This window comes from Cetorhinus maximus, chromosome 7, assembly GCF_964194155.1.
Source record: "Cetorhinus maximus chromosome 7, sCetMax3.hap1.1, whole genome shotgun sequence".
Classification (NCBI taxonomy): Eukaryota; Metazoa; Chordata; class Chondrichthyes; order Lamniformes; family Cetorhinidae; genus Cetorhinus; species Cetorhinus maximus.
This window is the reverse complement of record NC_135885.1, coordinates 23,781,022-23,797,919: the sequence shown is the minus strand read 5'-3', so window position 1 is coordinate 23,797,919 and position 16,898 is coordinate 23,781,022. Positions and strand designations below refer to the sequence as shown.

At 44.2% G+C, this 16,898-nt stretch overlaps 2 protein-coding genes across 2 annotated transcripts in view; both read left to right on the top strand.

Annotated features, from left to right (window-relative positions):
* Positions 1 to 1,712, top strand: part of LOC144683104 (centrosomal protein of 135 kDa-like) — a 43,623-nt gene extending 41,911 nt beyond the window's left edge. Inside the window, exons 4-5 of the mRNA XM_078546120.1 lie at positions 1,081 to 1,146; positions 1,551 to 1,712. Coding sequence (XP_078402246.1) covers positions 1,081 to 1,146; positions 1,551 to 1,712 — 228 coding nt within the window. The remainder of the gene's footprint in view (positions 1 to 1,080; positions 1,147 to 1,550) is intronic.
* Positions 1,713 to 11,314: 9,602 nt separating this feature from the next.
* The window catches only part of LOC144683102 (testis-specific gene 10 protein-like), a 92,696-nt gene continuing 87,112 nt past the window's right edge, over positions 11,315 to 16,898 (top strand). The window contains exons 1-2 of the mRNA XM_078546119.1: positions 11,315 to 11,369; positions 11,529 to 11,752. Of these exons, the coding sequence (XP_078402245.1) occupies positions 11,315 to 11,369; positions 11,529 to 11,752 (279 nt within the window). The remainder of the gene's footprint in view (positions 11,370 to 11,528; positions 11,753 to 16,898) is intronic.

The following is a 16,898-nucleotide window of genomic DNA, read 5'->3' as shown; positions in this document are numbered from 1 at the left end:
TTTTATACTGTATAGAACGTTCTCTGTAGCAAGGATGAAAAGCACTCAGCTTCCACAAGGTACATGGTAATGAAGTCGTTTCTTGTTGAAGTGAAGACGGCGTTGTAAACTACGAAATGCGGCAGCCAATTTATGTGCAGCAAGATCCCATGAGCAACAATGTTATAATGACCAGATAACCAGTTTTTGCTATGCTGATTGAGGGAGAAATATTGGCCAGGACACACTGAAGATAAATCCACGGCTTTTCTTTGAAATAGTGCCATGGGATCTTTTACATCCACCTCTGGCCTAATGTCTCATCTGAAAGACAGCACCTCCAACGGTGCAGCACTCAAGTACACTGGAATGTCAGCTTAGATTTTTGTGCTCAAAAAATAATTAAATTATAAAAATAATTAAAAGTTTAATGTTCATGAAACCATTATCAATTGTCGTAAAAACCCATCTGGTTCACTGATGTCCTTCAGGGAAGGAAATCTGCTGTCCTTACCTGGTCTGGCCTGCATGTGACTCCAGACCCGCAGCAATGTGATTGACTCTTAATTGCCCTTGTTCAGAGGGCACTTAGGGATGGGCAATAAATGCTGGTTTAGTGACGCCCACATCCCGTGAATTAATTTAAAATAAGAAAAAAGGTCCTGGAGTGGGACATGAACCCAAAACCTCAGATACCAAAGTGCTACCAACTGAGCCACAGCTGACATAATAAAATTACTTATGTAGCATCATATTATTTCTCAGAAAGAACTTTTACATTCATAGATTAATTTATTTCATATATAATCACTGCAAATAACACATGTTGGAGCTCTGCAACTATTTCATTTTTATATGGCTGTGCACGCCTTAAAAGGTAATGAAAGGTTGCATAATTATGTTTACCTCATAATGCAGGTTATATGCATCATAAGTGACTGTTGTATATATTGCATGGTGTGTAACATTTGGTATGCGTAACCTGCATTACGATGCAGGCATCACTTACTTGAAATACTTGGAACAAATGTGATCATTTTACAGCCAATTTTAGATGGTACTGTATTGTTGAAGTATAATAATTGAATATCTTTATAATAGATTGAAATTGAAAAGCAGGAGAGGGACATTGTTGTGTTGGAGCAAGCCATCGTAAGACTCAGATCAGTAAGTGGTGCTATGTAATTTTGAAGACTCAAAATTGAAGCTGATTTAGTGTGACTGATATTACAATAATAAGTGACATTATACTAGACTAAAAAGTTGAACCTAACTAAGCTTGCTCAGGGTTTTAATCGGACTAGAATTTTACTATTTTGACTTGGTTTCTTGATGAAAAGAAGTTCTTTGTCAAGAAATCTGTTATCTCAGACAAGAAGAGAGCCAAGTTTTCATGACTTTGCAAGTTTATTGCATCCAATTTGGCTTGAGTTTTAGTCAGTTGGAATTGGGCTAGGGTTTGGGTCAACAAAATTCAAATGTTAGTTGATAAATATTAGCAATTTTTTAATAGTTGGTGATATTTAATAATGTTAATCACCTTTTAAAAGTTACTTCTTCCCTATCTCCAGGATACAGCAAAATCGAAGCAGCAACTTGAGGAAATTAGAGCAGAATTACAGGTGAAGACTGAAGGGAGCAATGGGGCGTTAATTCACTTTGAGAGGTGCCAACGAAATAAATCTGAGAAGCTCCTTGATCCAGGTTGGCTGTCATTTGGAAAGACTGATTAAATGTATAAAAATTCACAACTTTTAGGTAGCAAAATAATTTGGGTATTGAAGTGTTAAGTCACATTGAAACTCCACATATTGAGGCTCTACGTAGCTTAATCAGTGTATCCTGAGATAGGATGGAGGTGTATAGGCCAAGAATTTCTGTGGTCTAATGTTTGATCTGTGCTGAATTAGCTACTTTTAGCCAGTGCGATGATGGTGGGGACCCCACCATGCTGGACAAAGATAAAAGTTAGCCAAGGTTGACATTCCTGATTTGAAATCCAGTGACTCATGCTGGAAAAGATGTGCAGGTTGTCATCAGATGACAGCATAATCAGACTTGACTTTTGAGTCTTCATAGTCAGGTAGCTTGCCTTACTTACTGTCCAGGGGCAATGATCCATAGGGCAAGGACTGCTGGTGCCCTTAATTCCATGCTAATGGATCAGTGCTTTCAGGAGAGAAGGGTAAAGAAAGCTATAAATAATACAAAATCATACAAAATATGGTCAAATAGTGGGTTGGTGTAAGAGGAAAGTTTTTAATTATTCTGCTAATAAAGTATTTGCAATAATATAATTATGAACTTAAATTTTTAATCTTCACCAGGGTATTTGCTGGCTATGATATATTGAAAGCAGCAATACCATCTCAGAGCTTTGATGGATTTTCAGGCTTTATTACCCCGTGTGACATCTTTATCTTAATTTAAATTAGAAAGTTTGTACATTATTAATGCACCATAACTATATGATATCATGCACTTACTTGTGAAAACCAGACAATTAGTTGTAATAAGAGAGGTATTATCCTTGATTGGAAGTAATTTGAGCAGTTTCATTACTGTCACATTGTTTGCTGACTCCTTTGATGTTTTGTCCTGTTTACAAGAATGAGAATTTATGTCAGCAAGTAATATTTTAAAAATAATTTGTAAAGGGTATAATTTGAAATAAAATTGTAGATACACTAAGTCCTACAACATCTGCGAAATGACTGCTAACATTTTGGGTGTAGATCTTTCGGACATGTGTGCTTCCAACATTTTCTGTTTTATTTAAGATTTTCCCACTTAGAAAAGAATGGTAAAATTGGGCAGACTCAACATGGATTTATGAAAGGGAAATCATGTTTGTCAAACCTCTTGGAGTTTTTGAGGATGTTACTTGTAGCATATGTAAAGGAGAACCAGTGGATGTGGTGTATTTGGATTTTCAGAAGGCTTTTGATAAGCAAAATTAGAGCTCATGGGATTGGAGGTAATTTTATAGTATGGATTGAGAATTGATTAACAGACAGAAAGCAGAGAGTAGGAATAAACGGAACATTCTCAATGTGGGGTACCGCAAGGATTAGTGCTAGGGGCACAGCTGTTCATAATCTACATAGATGATTTCAATGCGGAGGTCAATTGTAATATTTCCAAATTTGTTGATGACACAAAACTAGGTGGGAATTTAAGTTGTGAGGAGGATGCAAGGAGAATTCAAGTGGACTTAGAATAAGCTAAGTGAATGGGCAAGAACATAGCAGATGGAACATAACGTGTATAAGTGAGAAGTTATCCACTTTGGTAGAAAAAACAAAAAGACAGAATATTTCTTAAATTGAGGGGTTTGGAAGTGTGGGTGTCCAAAAGGTCCTGGCTTTCCTTGTTCATGAGTCATTAAAAGCTATCATGCAGATGCAACAATCAATAAGGAAGGCAAATGGTATGTTGGCCTGCATTGCAAGGGGATTTGAGTACAGAAGTAAAGATGTCTCGCTGCAATTGTACAGCGCCTTGGTGAGACCACGCCTGAAGTATTATGTACAGTTTTAGTGTCCTCCTCTAAGGAAGAATGGTAATTGCCATAGAGGAAGTGCAACGGAGGTTCACCAGACTATGTCTCATGAGAAGAGATTGAGGAAACTGTGCCTTTATTCTCTAGGGGCAGAATTTTCCCATTGGCGTGCGGGGGCAGGCCCTGCACGCACGTAAAATGACACGTGGTGACGTTGGGCAAGCGTCCCGACGTCATCGCGCGCCATCGTGATATTTCATTGGGCGGCCGCCATTAATTAACGGGCCACTTAAGGCCCTTGAAGCGCCAATTGATGGCGATTTTTTGGCACCCGTGCAATCTTTGGGTTGGCGCATGGGCGCAACGGGCAGGCGGGTAGGACACAATTGTATAAATCTAATCCAGAGGCGCGATAAGACATAGGAGCAGAAAATAGGCCCTTCGGCCCATCGAGTCTGCTACGCCATTCAATCATAGCTGATAAATTTCTCAACCCCATTCTCCAACCTTCTCCCCATAACCTTTGATCCCCTTACCAATCAAGAACCTATCTATTTCGGTCGTAAATACACTCATTGACTTGGCCTCCACAGCCTTCTGTGGCAATGAATTCCATAGATTCACCACTCTCTGGCTAAAGAAGTTTCTCCTCATCTCTGTTCTAAAAGGTCTTCCCTTTACTCTGAGCCTGTGCCCTCGGGACCTAGTCTCTCCTACTAATGGAAGCATCTTCCCCACGTCCACTCTATCCAGGCCTTTCAGTATTCTGTAAGTTTCAATCAGATCCCTCCTCATCCTTCTAAACTCCATCGAGTATAGACCCAGAGTCCTCAAACGTTCCTCATATGCTAAGCCTTTCATTCCTGGGATTGTTCTCGTGGACCTCCTCTGGACCCTCTCCAGGGCCAGAACATCCTTCCTGAGATACGGGGCCCAAAATTGCTCACAATATTCTAAATGTGGTCTGACCAGAGCCTTATAAAGCCTCAGCAGCACATCCATGCTTTTATATTCTAGACCTCTCGAAATAAATGCCCACATTGCATTTGCCTTCCTAACTACCGACTCAACCTGCAAGTTAACCTTAAGAGAATCCTGGACTAGGACTCCCAAGTTCCTTTGCACTCCAGATTTCTGAATTCTCTCCCCATTTTGAAAATAGTCTATGCCTCTATTCTTCCTACCAAAGTGAGTGACCTCACACTTCCCCACGTTGTATTCCATCTGCCACTTCTTTGCCCATTCTCCTACTCTGTCCAAATCCTTCTGCAGCCTCCCCGCCTCCTCAATACTACCTGTCCCTCCACCTAACTTTGTATCATCTGCAAACTTAGCCAGGATGCCCTCAGTTCCTTCATCTAGATCATTAATGTATAAAGTGAAAAGTTGTGGTCCCAACACTGACCCCTGCAGAACTCTACTAGTCACCGGCCGCCTTCCTGAGAAGGACCACCTTATCCCCACTCTCTGCCTCCTGCCAGACAGCCAATCTTCTATCCATGCTAGTACCTTGCCTCTAACACCATGGGCTCTTATCTTACTGAGCAGCCTCCTGTGCGGCACCTTGTCAAAGGCCTTCTGGAAGTCCAGGTAGATAACTTCCATTGGCTCTCCTTTGTCTAACCTACTCGTTACCTCCTCAAAGAATTCTAACAGATTTGTCAGGCATGACCTCCCCTTGATGAAACCATGCTGACTTTGCCCGATTTTACCATGCACTTCCAAGTATTCTGAAATCATCCTTAATAATGGACTCTAAAATCTTACCAACGACCGAGGTCAGGCTAATCGGCCTGTAATTTCCCGTCTTTTACCTCACTCCCTTCTTAAACAGGGGGGTTACATTAGCGATTTTCCAGTCCTCTGGGACCCTCCCTGACTCCAGTGATTCCTGAAAGATCACCACTAACGCCTCCACTATGTCTTCAGCTATCTCCTTCAGAACTCTGGGGTGTAATCCATCTGGTCCAGGTAATTTATCCACCTTCAGACCTTCCAGTTTTCCTAGCACCTTCTCCTTGGTAATGACCACCATACTCACCTCTGCCCCCTGACTCTCTTGAACTTTGGGGATGTTACTCATGTCTTCCACTGTGAAGACAGATGCAAAGTGTCTATTCAGTTCCTCCGCCATTTCTTTGTTCCCCACTACTACTTCTCCAGCGTCATTTTCCAGCAGCCCAATGTCCACTTTTGCCTCTCTCTTACCCCTTTATATATCTAAAAAAAACTCTTGCAATCTTCTTTTATATTACTGGCTAGTTTACCCTCATATTTAATCTTCTCCCTCCTTATTTCTTTTTTAGTTGTCCTCTGTTGGTCTTAGTAGGCTTCCCAATCTCCTGGTTTCCCACTGCTCTTCGCCACATTGTATGCTTTCTCTTTAGCTTTTATGCTGTCCCTGACTTCCCTTGTCAGCCATGGTTGCCTCGTCCTCCCTTTAGTATGCTTCTTCTTCCTAGGGATGAATTTTTGTTGTGTCTCCCAAATTACTCCCAGAAACTCCTGCCATTGCTGTTCCACTGTCTTTCCTGCTAGGCTCATCTCCCAGTCAATTCTGGCCAGCTCCTTCCTCATGCCTCTGTAATTGCCTTTACTCAACTGTAATACCGTTACATCTGATTCCAGCTTTTTCCTCTCAAATTGCAGGATAAATTCTATCATATTATGGTCACTAAGGGTTCCTTCACCTTAAGCTCTCTTATCAAATCTGCCTCATTACACATCACTAAATCTAGAATTGCCTGTTCCCTAGTGGGCTCCACCACAAGCTGCTCCAAAAAGCCATCTCATAGACATTCCACAAATTCCTTTTCTTGGGATCCACTACCAACCTGATTTTCCCAGTCTACCTGCATATTGAAATCCCCCATGATCACTGTAACCTTGCCTTTCTTACACGCCTTTTCTATCTCCTGGTGTATCTTGTGCCTCACATCCTGACTACTGTTCGGAGGCCTGTACATAACTCTCATTATGGTTTTTTTACCTTTGCGGTTCCTCAACTCTACCCACACAGATTCTACATCACCTGACCCTACGTCATTTCTTGCTATCGATTTAATTTCATTTCTTACTAACAAAGCAACCCCACCCCCTCTGCCAACCTGCCTATCTTTTCGATAGGATGTATATCCTTGGATATTTAGCTCCCAGTCCTGATCCCCTTACAGCCATTTCTCCGTGATGCCCACCACGTCATACCTGCCAATTTCAATCAGTGCCACAAACTCATTTACCTTACTTCGTATACTGCGTGCATTCAGATACAACACCATCAGTCCTGTATTTCCCGTCCCCCTTCTCATTGTCGTCCCTTTATCTGATGTGCTTGAAGTTAGATTCCTAGCCCTTTCCAAACACTCTGTCCTATTTTGTGCTCTGGGGACTTTAATAGCCTCTCCTGGGCTCTCCTTCCTTTTCAGTCTTTTCATAATTTTCCATGAAGTTGAATCCACGCCCTCACATGCTAACCTGCTGCTTTGTTTCCCATTAGTCATACTTCTTGGAGTTTTACCCTTCCCTTCCCCCCCACTTTCTAGTTTAAAGTCCTGTTGACCACCCTATTTACCCTTTTCGCTAGAACATTGGTCCCAGATCGGTTCAGGTGGAGACCGTCCCAACGGTACAGATTCCTCCTGTTCCAATACTGATGCCAGTGCCCCACGAAATGGAACCCCTCTTTCTCGCACCACTCCTTTAGCTACGTGTTTACTTCCCTTATTCTCGCCTTATTATATAAGAGGGCTCAGTGGGGTCGCGAGTGTGCTCTGTCAAATATCGTTGTTTCAAAGTTACTGATACTGGCCTGTGTGGTCTGCAATACTTTAAAACGCATACCAGCTGCTTGGCCTGGACTCACAACCTTCAGGTCAGCACTCTGCAGTGAGGAATCTTTTTGGGACGTGCAGTGAGGAATCTTTTTTGGGCCTGCATGTTTCAGGAAGACTTCCCTGAGCCTGGGAATGGGAGCTGAACTCTCCACTGGAGGCACCTCCTCTGAGGAAGAAGGGAGGACTAGAAGGGGGAGGAGGCCAGGAGTGCATATTCAGCCTCCAGGGGAGCCACCTTTGGGAGGTCAGGTGCAGGCACAAGGGGTGCAGGGCCAAGAGGTAGCCCAAGGCGGAAGGGGCCGCAGAAGACGCCACTATCCTGCTGCCAGGGTATACAGATGGAGAAGCAGCTACCTCAATATGTCTGAGGTGCAGTGCCGAAGAAGGCTCCATCTCTCAAGGGAGACAGTCAACTATATCTGTCAGATGTTTGGGTCTGAGATCTCCACGAACTGTGTGGGTGGACACCTCATGCCTGTGGCTCTAAAGCTCACAGCTGCCCTCAACTTCTATGCCTCTGGCTCCTTCCAGGGTTTGGTGGGTGATTTTTGTGGTGTCTCCCAATCAGCTGTCCACACTTGTGTCAAGCAGGTTATAGACGCTCTGTTCAGGTGTGCATTGACCTTCATCCTCTACCGTTGGGACCAGGCAAGCCAGACACAGCGGGCCAGAGGCTTCGCGGCCATTGCTGGCTTCCTCCGCATTTAGGGTGGAATAGACTACACACACGTGGCCATCAAGGTGCCAGCAGGTGAGCCCAGTGCCTTCGTCAACAGGAAGGGCTTCCACTCCATGAACGTGCAGATAGTGTGAGATCACAGGATGCAGATTCTGCAAGTCTGTGCAAGGTACTCAGGCAGCTCCCACGATGCCTACATCCTCAGACACTCCCAGGTGCCGGGGGTCTTCAGTGCTCTGGCCCGACTTGATGGATGGCTGCTGGATGACAAGGGCTGTCCCCTCAGAAGGTGGCTCGTGACGCCTCTCCGCCATCCAAGATCAGAAGCTGAGAAGTGGTACAATCGGAGCCACATCTCCATAACGGCTGTGGTGGAGAGAGCCATTGGTCTTCTCAAGGTGCGCTTCTGATGCCTGGGCCGCTCAGGGGGCGCATTCCAGTACCCCCCAGATCGTGTTTCGCTGGTAATGGTTGCATGCTGCGCTCGCCACAATCTTGCGCTGGAAAGGGGGGACACTGTGGACGATGAAGACATAGACGCATTGGCTGCGGATGTACGCGATGAGTCCAGCAGTGAGTCCGAAGAAGAGCACGCACAGGGAAATGTTGAGGGGGTAAATGCTGACCCGGGCATACTGCAGGGAGGCAGGGCTCCCCTGGAAGCTTTAATCCATCTCTTCACCACCCTCTCAGGGTGACCTTGGCAAGGGCAATATCTGCTGGCCCACCCAATGAAGGACACAATGATTCAGTGCAGTCAGTACACTCAGACTTGGGGGGTGGGTGGGGGATGGGACGCCAGGGGGGAAAACCTACTTGCTGGGTTAAGTGACCAATGCCAACATGGTACTCTCCCTTCCTGAGCACAACAGGTCGTTGAAGCGCTTGCGACACTGGACCCAGGTGCGCCGCACTGTCGCAGGAGCTCACCACCTCCGCCGCCTCCTCCGAGGCACATTTGGTCATGTTGGGGGGCCTCCTCCTCCCATCCTGGGGTACCAGCACCTCCCACCATGCTGCCACCTCCTCGAGGAGGGCAGCAAGGCAATCATCGGAGAAACGAGGGGCAGAGTGCCCCCCTGCCCTATCCTCTTGCCTGGCTTGCTCACCAGCAGCGCTCCGGGGAGCCCTTCCACTGGCCATGATTCACAGCCTTTGAAAGGCTGCAGCAACTTTTTAAAACATGCCTCCAGGTCCCAATTGGAACCGGCAGTCATTGCAGTTCTGCTGCCGTCTGGCCGCTCCCTCTGTCCTCTGAAGCCGCGATTCAGGCCCACCCGCTTAAAATCAGGTCCGTGCCTGTTCCAACACCGCACCACCCCACCCCCCTGCCAGCCAGAAAATTCTGCCCTAGATGTGATCTCATTGAAACTTACAAAATTCTTACAGATGTAGACAGGATGTTTCCCCTGGCTGGCGAGTCTAGAACCAGGGGACATAACCTCAGAATAAGGGGTGTAAGCCATTTAGGAGATGAGGAGGAATTTCTTCACTCAGAGGGTGGTGAGTCTTTGGAATTGCCTACCCCAGAGGGCTGTGATAGCTCAATCATTGAGCATGTTCAAGACAGAAATCAATAGATTCCTGGAGACTAATGACATTAAGGGATGTGGAGATGGCGTGGGAATGTGGCAATGAACTAACTGAATGGCGAGCAGACTTGATGATCTGAATGGCCTACTCCTGTTTCTATGTTCAGTATTTTCTGTTTTTCTCTTTTTAGAGAGAATAACTTAATAATTCCAATAGTTAAATATTAATCTTCTGACTTTTGGAGCAGGGAAATCTGGATCTAAGTCTGTGGTTTGCGTTGGGATCCTGTGGAAGACCTGATGCGTGCACATGCGCGAAAATTGCCTGGGAAATTTGGACTTACAATGGGCTGATTGGCATTGCCCTGGACCTTCCACAAAATGCTCCGACAATGAGCTGAGTGTCAGAGGCTTGGGCCAGATATGTTGGACTTACCTGGATGCTTCTTACCCAGGAAATGTTATGCTGGTTAATACCTGCTGTAACTTGGTGATTAACCAGTATAACTGAACTGAACAGCACAACCATCCGCCCTGACTGCCCACCATTACCAGGCCCACTAACCACCAAACGTTTTGAGTCCGTATGACTCTTCTTCAGATCTAAAGAGAAATAAGGGCTGGAATTTGAAGGATGGATGGGGTTAGAGGGATGGGAAGGGATTGGAGGGTCATCGATCAAAGGATCATCCTCTGCCATTTCCGCCAACTGCCACATGATGCCAGCACCAAACGCACCTTCCCCTCACCCCCTCCCCTGTCAGCATTCCGTAGGGATCGTTCCCTCCATGACACCCTGATCCACTCCTCCATCACCCCCAATTCCTCATCCCCCTGCAATTACAGAAGGTGCTGCACCTGCCCCTTTACCTCCTCCTTCCTCACCGTCCAAGGCCCCAAACACTCCTCCTTTCAGGTGAAGCAGCACTTCACATGCACCTTCTTCAATTTGACCTAATGCATTCGCTGCTCCCAATACGGCCTCCACTACATTGGGGAGACTAAACGCAGACTGGGTGACCGCTTTGCGGAACACCTCAGTCCACAAGCATGACCCAGACCTCCCTGTTGCTGGTCATTTTAACATGTCAGTCCTTGGCCTGCTGCAATGTCCCAGTGAAACCTCGCGCAAACTGGAGGAACAGCACCTCATCTCTCGATTAGGCACGTTTTACAGACTTCTGAACTTCAGACCATGAGCTCTCTTCATTTTTATCCAATTTTCATTTTTATAAACTTTTAAAAATATATTTTATTTTTCTCTCCTTTTCCCCACCCACCCCACCAACGCACACAGGATCACCTGTCATTTATTCATTTATTTTTATATTTTGCTTTCACAGAGCGCTGACTCTTGTTCTGCTATTAACACCTTCTGCTATCTTACCCTTATGCCACTCCTTTAGTCTTTAACACTCCCTGTGTCCTATGTCCATGACATCTTTGTCAAATTTTTCTTTAGCTCCCACCTATCCTGATCTTCTATTGTGCTCCATCCCTGCTTAAACAGTATAAAATCCATCACATTTCTTCTTCTCTCTAGCTCTGAAGGTGAGTCATTCGGACTCAAAACGTTAACTCTGTTTCTTTCTCCACAGATGCTGCCAGACCTGCTGAGTTTTTCCAGCATTTTCTGCTTTTATCCCACAGAATAAAGGTGCCCAAAGACTGACCAGCAATTAGTAATACTGCAGAGAGAGGAAAGCAAAAATAATGATTTACTTGGGAAATTGAAAGAAAAATCACCCTGGTGTAACACGGGTTTTTTTGCTGAGTTTAAAGTTAAGACATGCTGTCTGACGAGTGTTTTGCTGCTGATCTAGACATGTTGCATGCCAAAATTAGTTGGTTTAAAGTGGAAAAATCAGAATCCCCTGCCTCACTGAGCTCGTTAAAAAAAGCTATGTTTACAAAGATGGAGAATAGTGAATTTAGAAGGTTGCAATACAAAATAATTTGAGTTGACAAGTTTATACCAAACTTTTCTGTTTGTTTCATTTCAGGTCTTGAATTGGTTCCAGAATCAGAGAACAGAGAACCTCAACTTCGCTCGTATGAGCAAAATAAACCTCCTTTTCTTTTAGATACATTTGTGAAGAATATAGTACAAGAAAGAGATTTCTATAAATCTGAGGTAGATTACTTATTAAAGATGTTGAGAAACAAACCTTCAGGCCAATGCAATTCATCCAGAGGACGTAGTCCACTACGCTCATCCCCTGTGAAGGTACTTTTATGTTAAATAGTTGTAATATAGATTATGTAATCGTATGTAGATTATTTCCCTAAAGGTATATGTTATAAAGGGAGCGAGGGGTGCACGGAAACGAGGCTACGCCTGAGTGACACATAGTGTGTAGTTGGGAATGATGAGGTCAGGTGATGAGTTCTGGTAAGCTTTTCTTAAGCTTAAATTTTAAGAGTTGGATTCTTACTTCCAAACATTGTTAGTTTAACACCCTAGTTAAACAGGGGCTACCTGAAGTGCCAGTTATCTGTCAGTCAGCTAAAAGTAGTTGCCTTCAATAGGTGATATGTAGACAATGGGCAGCATTTTCCCCACGTTGGGGGCGTTGTGCAGGAGTGGGCGTAGGCGGGCGCATTCCTGATCGGCGCCCCTGGTCGAGGGCGCTCTGCCATTTTATGTGGGCAGGCCAGTTAAGGCCCGCCCAGCGTGACGTCCGCTCGGAAGCGCTGAGCGTTCCCTGTGCAGGGGGTGGGGGGGGGATTCCCTGAGCTGGGAGTGCGCTCTTTCGCACCTACGTGCGGAACAGCGCACAGATCTCCCTCAGGCAAAGTGCTGCCTCAGGGAGATCGGCTCAAGTGTAAAAACGTTATTAAAGGCAGAAAAAAATATTCCTGACATGTCCCCTCATGTGACAATGAGCAGGGGCATGTCAATTACTTTTATTGAAAAATCTTACACACATTTTAAATCCCTCATGAAACCTCATCTCACACGTGGATGAGGTTTCATGTTTGTTCTGAAGACAACCTGGGCACTTCGTCTGCCCGCCAACCTTAAGGTTGGACGGACAGGTCCATTAATTAGGTTAATTACTATTTTAAAGGCCTTAAGTGGCCGCGCCTGCCGAACTGAAAATCTAAATGATGCTGGGTGACATCGGGACACACGCCCGATATCACCCCATGTCATTCTACACGTCGGCGAGCGGGCCCCACCCCAGCTCGCCGACTGGAAAAAGCTGCCCAATATGTGTAGTTGGGAATTGGGTTCAGGTGAGAATTCCATGCAGCAGGGCAAAGAAGTCCTCCTTTTGCTACTTTATTCAGCCTCCAGTAGTTGGTGAGTTCCTTCCTTGTCTCCAAGCTAGGTGAGTGCAACTTTCTATTACTTTCTGTGCAAATTATTAATTAATTGACTAATTAAATAAATAAGTTTTGGCAGAAATGGCAGGGCTGGTGGTGTGCCATGACTGCAGCATGTGGGAACCTGTGGAATGCACTGTAATCCCAGACAACCATATCTACAGAAAGTGTCTGTAGCTTAGGCAACTTTGGCTCCGAGTTGCTGAGCTAGTCTGAGTTGCGGACATTGTGAGGTATTAGAGAGGGGATGAGTTACCTGGACACTTTGTTCCAGGAGGCAGTCACTCCCCTTAGGTTAGGCAGAACTTTAGAGTTGGTCAATGGTCAGGGACAGGAGCTTGTAACTGAATCAGGCAAGTAAAGGTAAACAGCTTGTAGTGATGGAGGAGCCTCAGCCACTGACTGTCCAACAGGTACAAGGTGCTTGCTACCTGTGTGGATAAGGAGAAGGACTGCAAGATTTATAAGAGAACTGACCGTAGCACCATGGTGAATGATGCCATTCAAGTCAGGGGAGCGAAGAGGAATTTTGTATTGACAGGAGACTGTATAGTCAGAGGAATGGATATTGTTCTGTGCAGTCGAGATCGTGAGTCCAGACAGCTGTGTAGCCTGCCCAGTGCCGGGGTTAAGGACATCTGCTCTGGGCTGGAGAGGAACTTGCAGTGGAAGGAGGAGGCTCCAATGTTCATGGTCCACATTGGTACCAACGACATAGGTAGGACTAAGAAGAAAGTTCTGCTTAGAGCAGTATTCTCAAGGCTCTTGAGCCAGTGGCAGCTCCCTTCAACAATTAAGTGTGGCTCCCCAACTCCATCCATCCATTTTCAGTGAGGTTGCAGCGAGCTGGAGTCCAAACCAACATTATATTCCTATTTATTTTATTTTTAGCATTAAAAAATGTGTACCGAGCCCATCAAAAGTCAGCCTTCTTTTACATATCACATTAACCACATGGTACATTGTGTGCCAATAAGTATATCTATGTATGTGCGCTGTATAGTAACAGTTATATTACCATAGCAACCACCATAGAACTTGCAGAGTATTCAACCGTTGGTGCTGTGTATTTTTTGGCCCAAGTGAGTTACTGGAGTAGTAAGCAATGATAATTTAGTAGTCGATGTGGCTCTCACACTGCAGGTTTTTTGCTAAAGTGACCCTTGCTTGAAAAATAGTGAAGGCAACTTGCTTAGAGAGTTTGAGCAGCTGCAGGCCAAATTAAGGATTATTACCTGAGCCACGAGCAAAATTGGGGTAGGGCAAAAAAAGATTAGTGAGTTAAACATGTGGCTTAAAGATTGGTGTGGGAGAAATGGGTTTTGATTCCTGGGGCACTGGCATCCGTACTGGGGAAAATGGGAGCTGTACCATTGGGATGGTCTTCACTTCCAACCATGCTGAGACCAGTGTTCTGACGAGTCACATAACTAGGGCAGTGGAGAGGGCTATAAACTAAATAGTGGGGGTGAGGGAAGATGTGATAAACTAGAGAGGAAAAGGTAAAAGAGCAGGATAACATTAAGGGAAGTGGTTAGCAAAGTGTATCAGGAAGGGACAGAGCGCAAACATAAGAGTGTGCCAGCAGTTAAGGCTAGAGATTGTGAAAATAGGCCAGAATTAAAGGCACTCTACCTGAATGTATGCAGCATTAGCAACAAAGTAGATGAATTACGGCACACATAGAAGTAAATGGGTATGATCTAATTGCCATTATGGAGATGTGGCTGCAGGGTGACCAAGGTTGGGAACTGAACGTTCGAGGGTATTTGGCATTCAGGAAGGATAGGAAAAAAGGAAAAGGAGTTGGAGTTGCACTTTTAATAAAGGATGGGATCAGTGCATTAGTGAGAGAGAGAATCTTAGATCAGGAGATCAAGATGTAGAATATAAAAATATAAAAACAAAAAACTGCGGATGCTGGAAATCCAAAACAAAAACAGAATTACCTGGAAAAATTCAGCAGGTCTGGCAGCATCGGCGTAGAGGAAAAGAGTTGACATTTCGAGTCCATATAAATGTAGATGTAGAATCTGCTTGGATGGAGTTAAGAAACAGAAAGGGGCAGCAAACTTTGGTAGGAGTTATTTATAGGCCACCAAATAGTATTAGTAATGTAGGGCATGATATAAATCGGGAAATTAGAGGTGCATGTAACAAGCATAATACAGTAATCATGGGGGGACTTTGATCTACAGATAGACTAGGCAAACCTAATTAGCACTAATGCTGAGGAGGAGGAATTCCTGGAATGCATACGCAATGGTTTTCTAGAACAGTATGTGGAGGAACCAACTAGAGAATGGGCTATTTTTGATCTAGTATTGTGCAATGAGAAAGGGCTAATTAATAATCTTGTTATAAAGGAGCCTTTAGGGAAGAGTGATGATAATATGATAGATTTTCACATGAAGTTTGGAAGTGATGTAGTTCAGTCCAAAACTAGGCTCTTTTAATCTAAACAAAGGAAACTATGAAGTATGGGGGCAAGTTGGCTGAGGTAAATTGGGGAACTACATTAAAAGATATGATGGTAGACAGGCAATGGCCAGAATTTAAAGAATTAATACATGGGTTGCAACAAATTTACATTCATTTGAGGTACAAAAAGCCAGTAGGAAAAGTGATCCAACCATGGCTGACAAGGGAAGTTAAGGATTCTATCAGATCAAAGGAAGAGGCATATAAAATTGCTTTAAAAAAAGTAGTAAGCCTGAGGATTGGGAGCATTTTAAAATTCAGCAAAAGAGAACTGAAAATTGATAGAGAAAATAGAATATGAAATTAAATTAGCCAGGAGCATAAAACAGACTGTTAAAAATTTCTATAGGTATGTAAAAAGGAAAAGGTTAGTAAATACAAACACGGGCCGATTATAGGCAGAGAATGGAAAATTTGAAATGGATAATAAGGAAATGACAGCCAAACAAATAGTGTCTGTCTTCATGGAGAACGATACAAAAAACCTCCCAGAAATATTGGGGAGCTAAGGGATTAGTGAGATTGAGGATCTGAAAGAATTTTTTTTAAAAAAAGTAGCACTGGAGAAATTAATGGACCTGAAAGCTGATAAATCCCCTGGACCTGATGCTCTACATCCAAGAGTGTTGATTGAGGTAGATGTAGAGATAGTGGATGCATTGGTGATCATCTTTTAAAATTCTATAGATTCTGGAACAGTACCTGCAGATTGCAAGGTAGCAAATGTGACCCCACTATTTAAGAAAGAAAAGGGGAGAGAAAACAGGGAGCATACAGACCTTTTAGCCTGACATCAGTAATAGGAAAAGTGCTAGAATCTATTTCAAAGGATACGATAACTGAGCACTTAGAAAATAATGGTGAGGTTGAGCAGAGTCAACATGGATTTATGAAAGGGAAATCATATTTGACAAATCTGCTGGGAGTTTTTTTTTGAGGATATTACTAGTAGAATAGATAAAGGAGAACCAGTGGATGTGGTGTGTTTGGATTTTCAGAAGGCTCTTGATAAGGTTAGTAGGCAAAATTAGAGGTCATGGGATTGGGGAAAATGTACCAGCATGGACTGAGGATTGGCTAATGGGTGGAAAACAGAGTAGAAATAGACGGATCATTCTTAGGTTGGCAAAGCTTGGCGAGAATGAGAGTTGTGAGGAGGATGCAAAGACAGACTAAGTGAGCGGGCAAGAACATGGCAGTTGGAGTATAATGTGGAAAAATGTGAAGTTATCCACTTTAGTAGGAAAAACAGAGTATTTCTTAAATGGGGAGAGATTGGGACATGTTGATGTCCAAAGAGACCTGGGCGTTCTTGTTCATAATGCATGGAGAGCTAACATGCAGGTGCAACAAGCAGTTAGGAAGGCAAGTGGTAGTTAGCCTTTATTGCAAGGGGATTCGAGTGCAGGAGTAAGGAAGTCTTACTGCAGTTGTATAGAGCCTTTGTGAGACCATACCTGCAGTATTGTGTGCAGTTTTGGTCTCCTTACCTAAGGAAAGATATACTTGCCATTGAGGGATTGCAGCAGAGGTTCACCAGACTAATCTGGGGATGGCGGCGT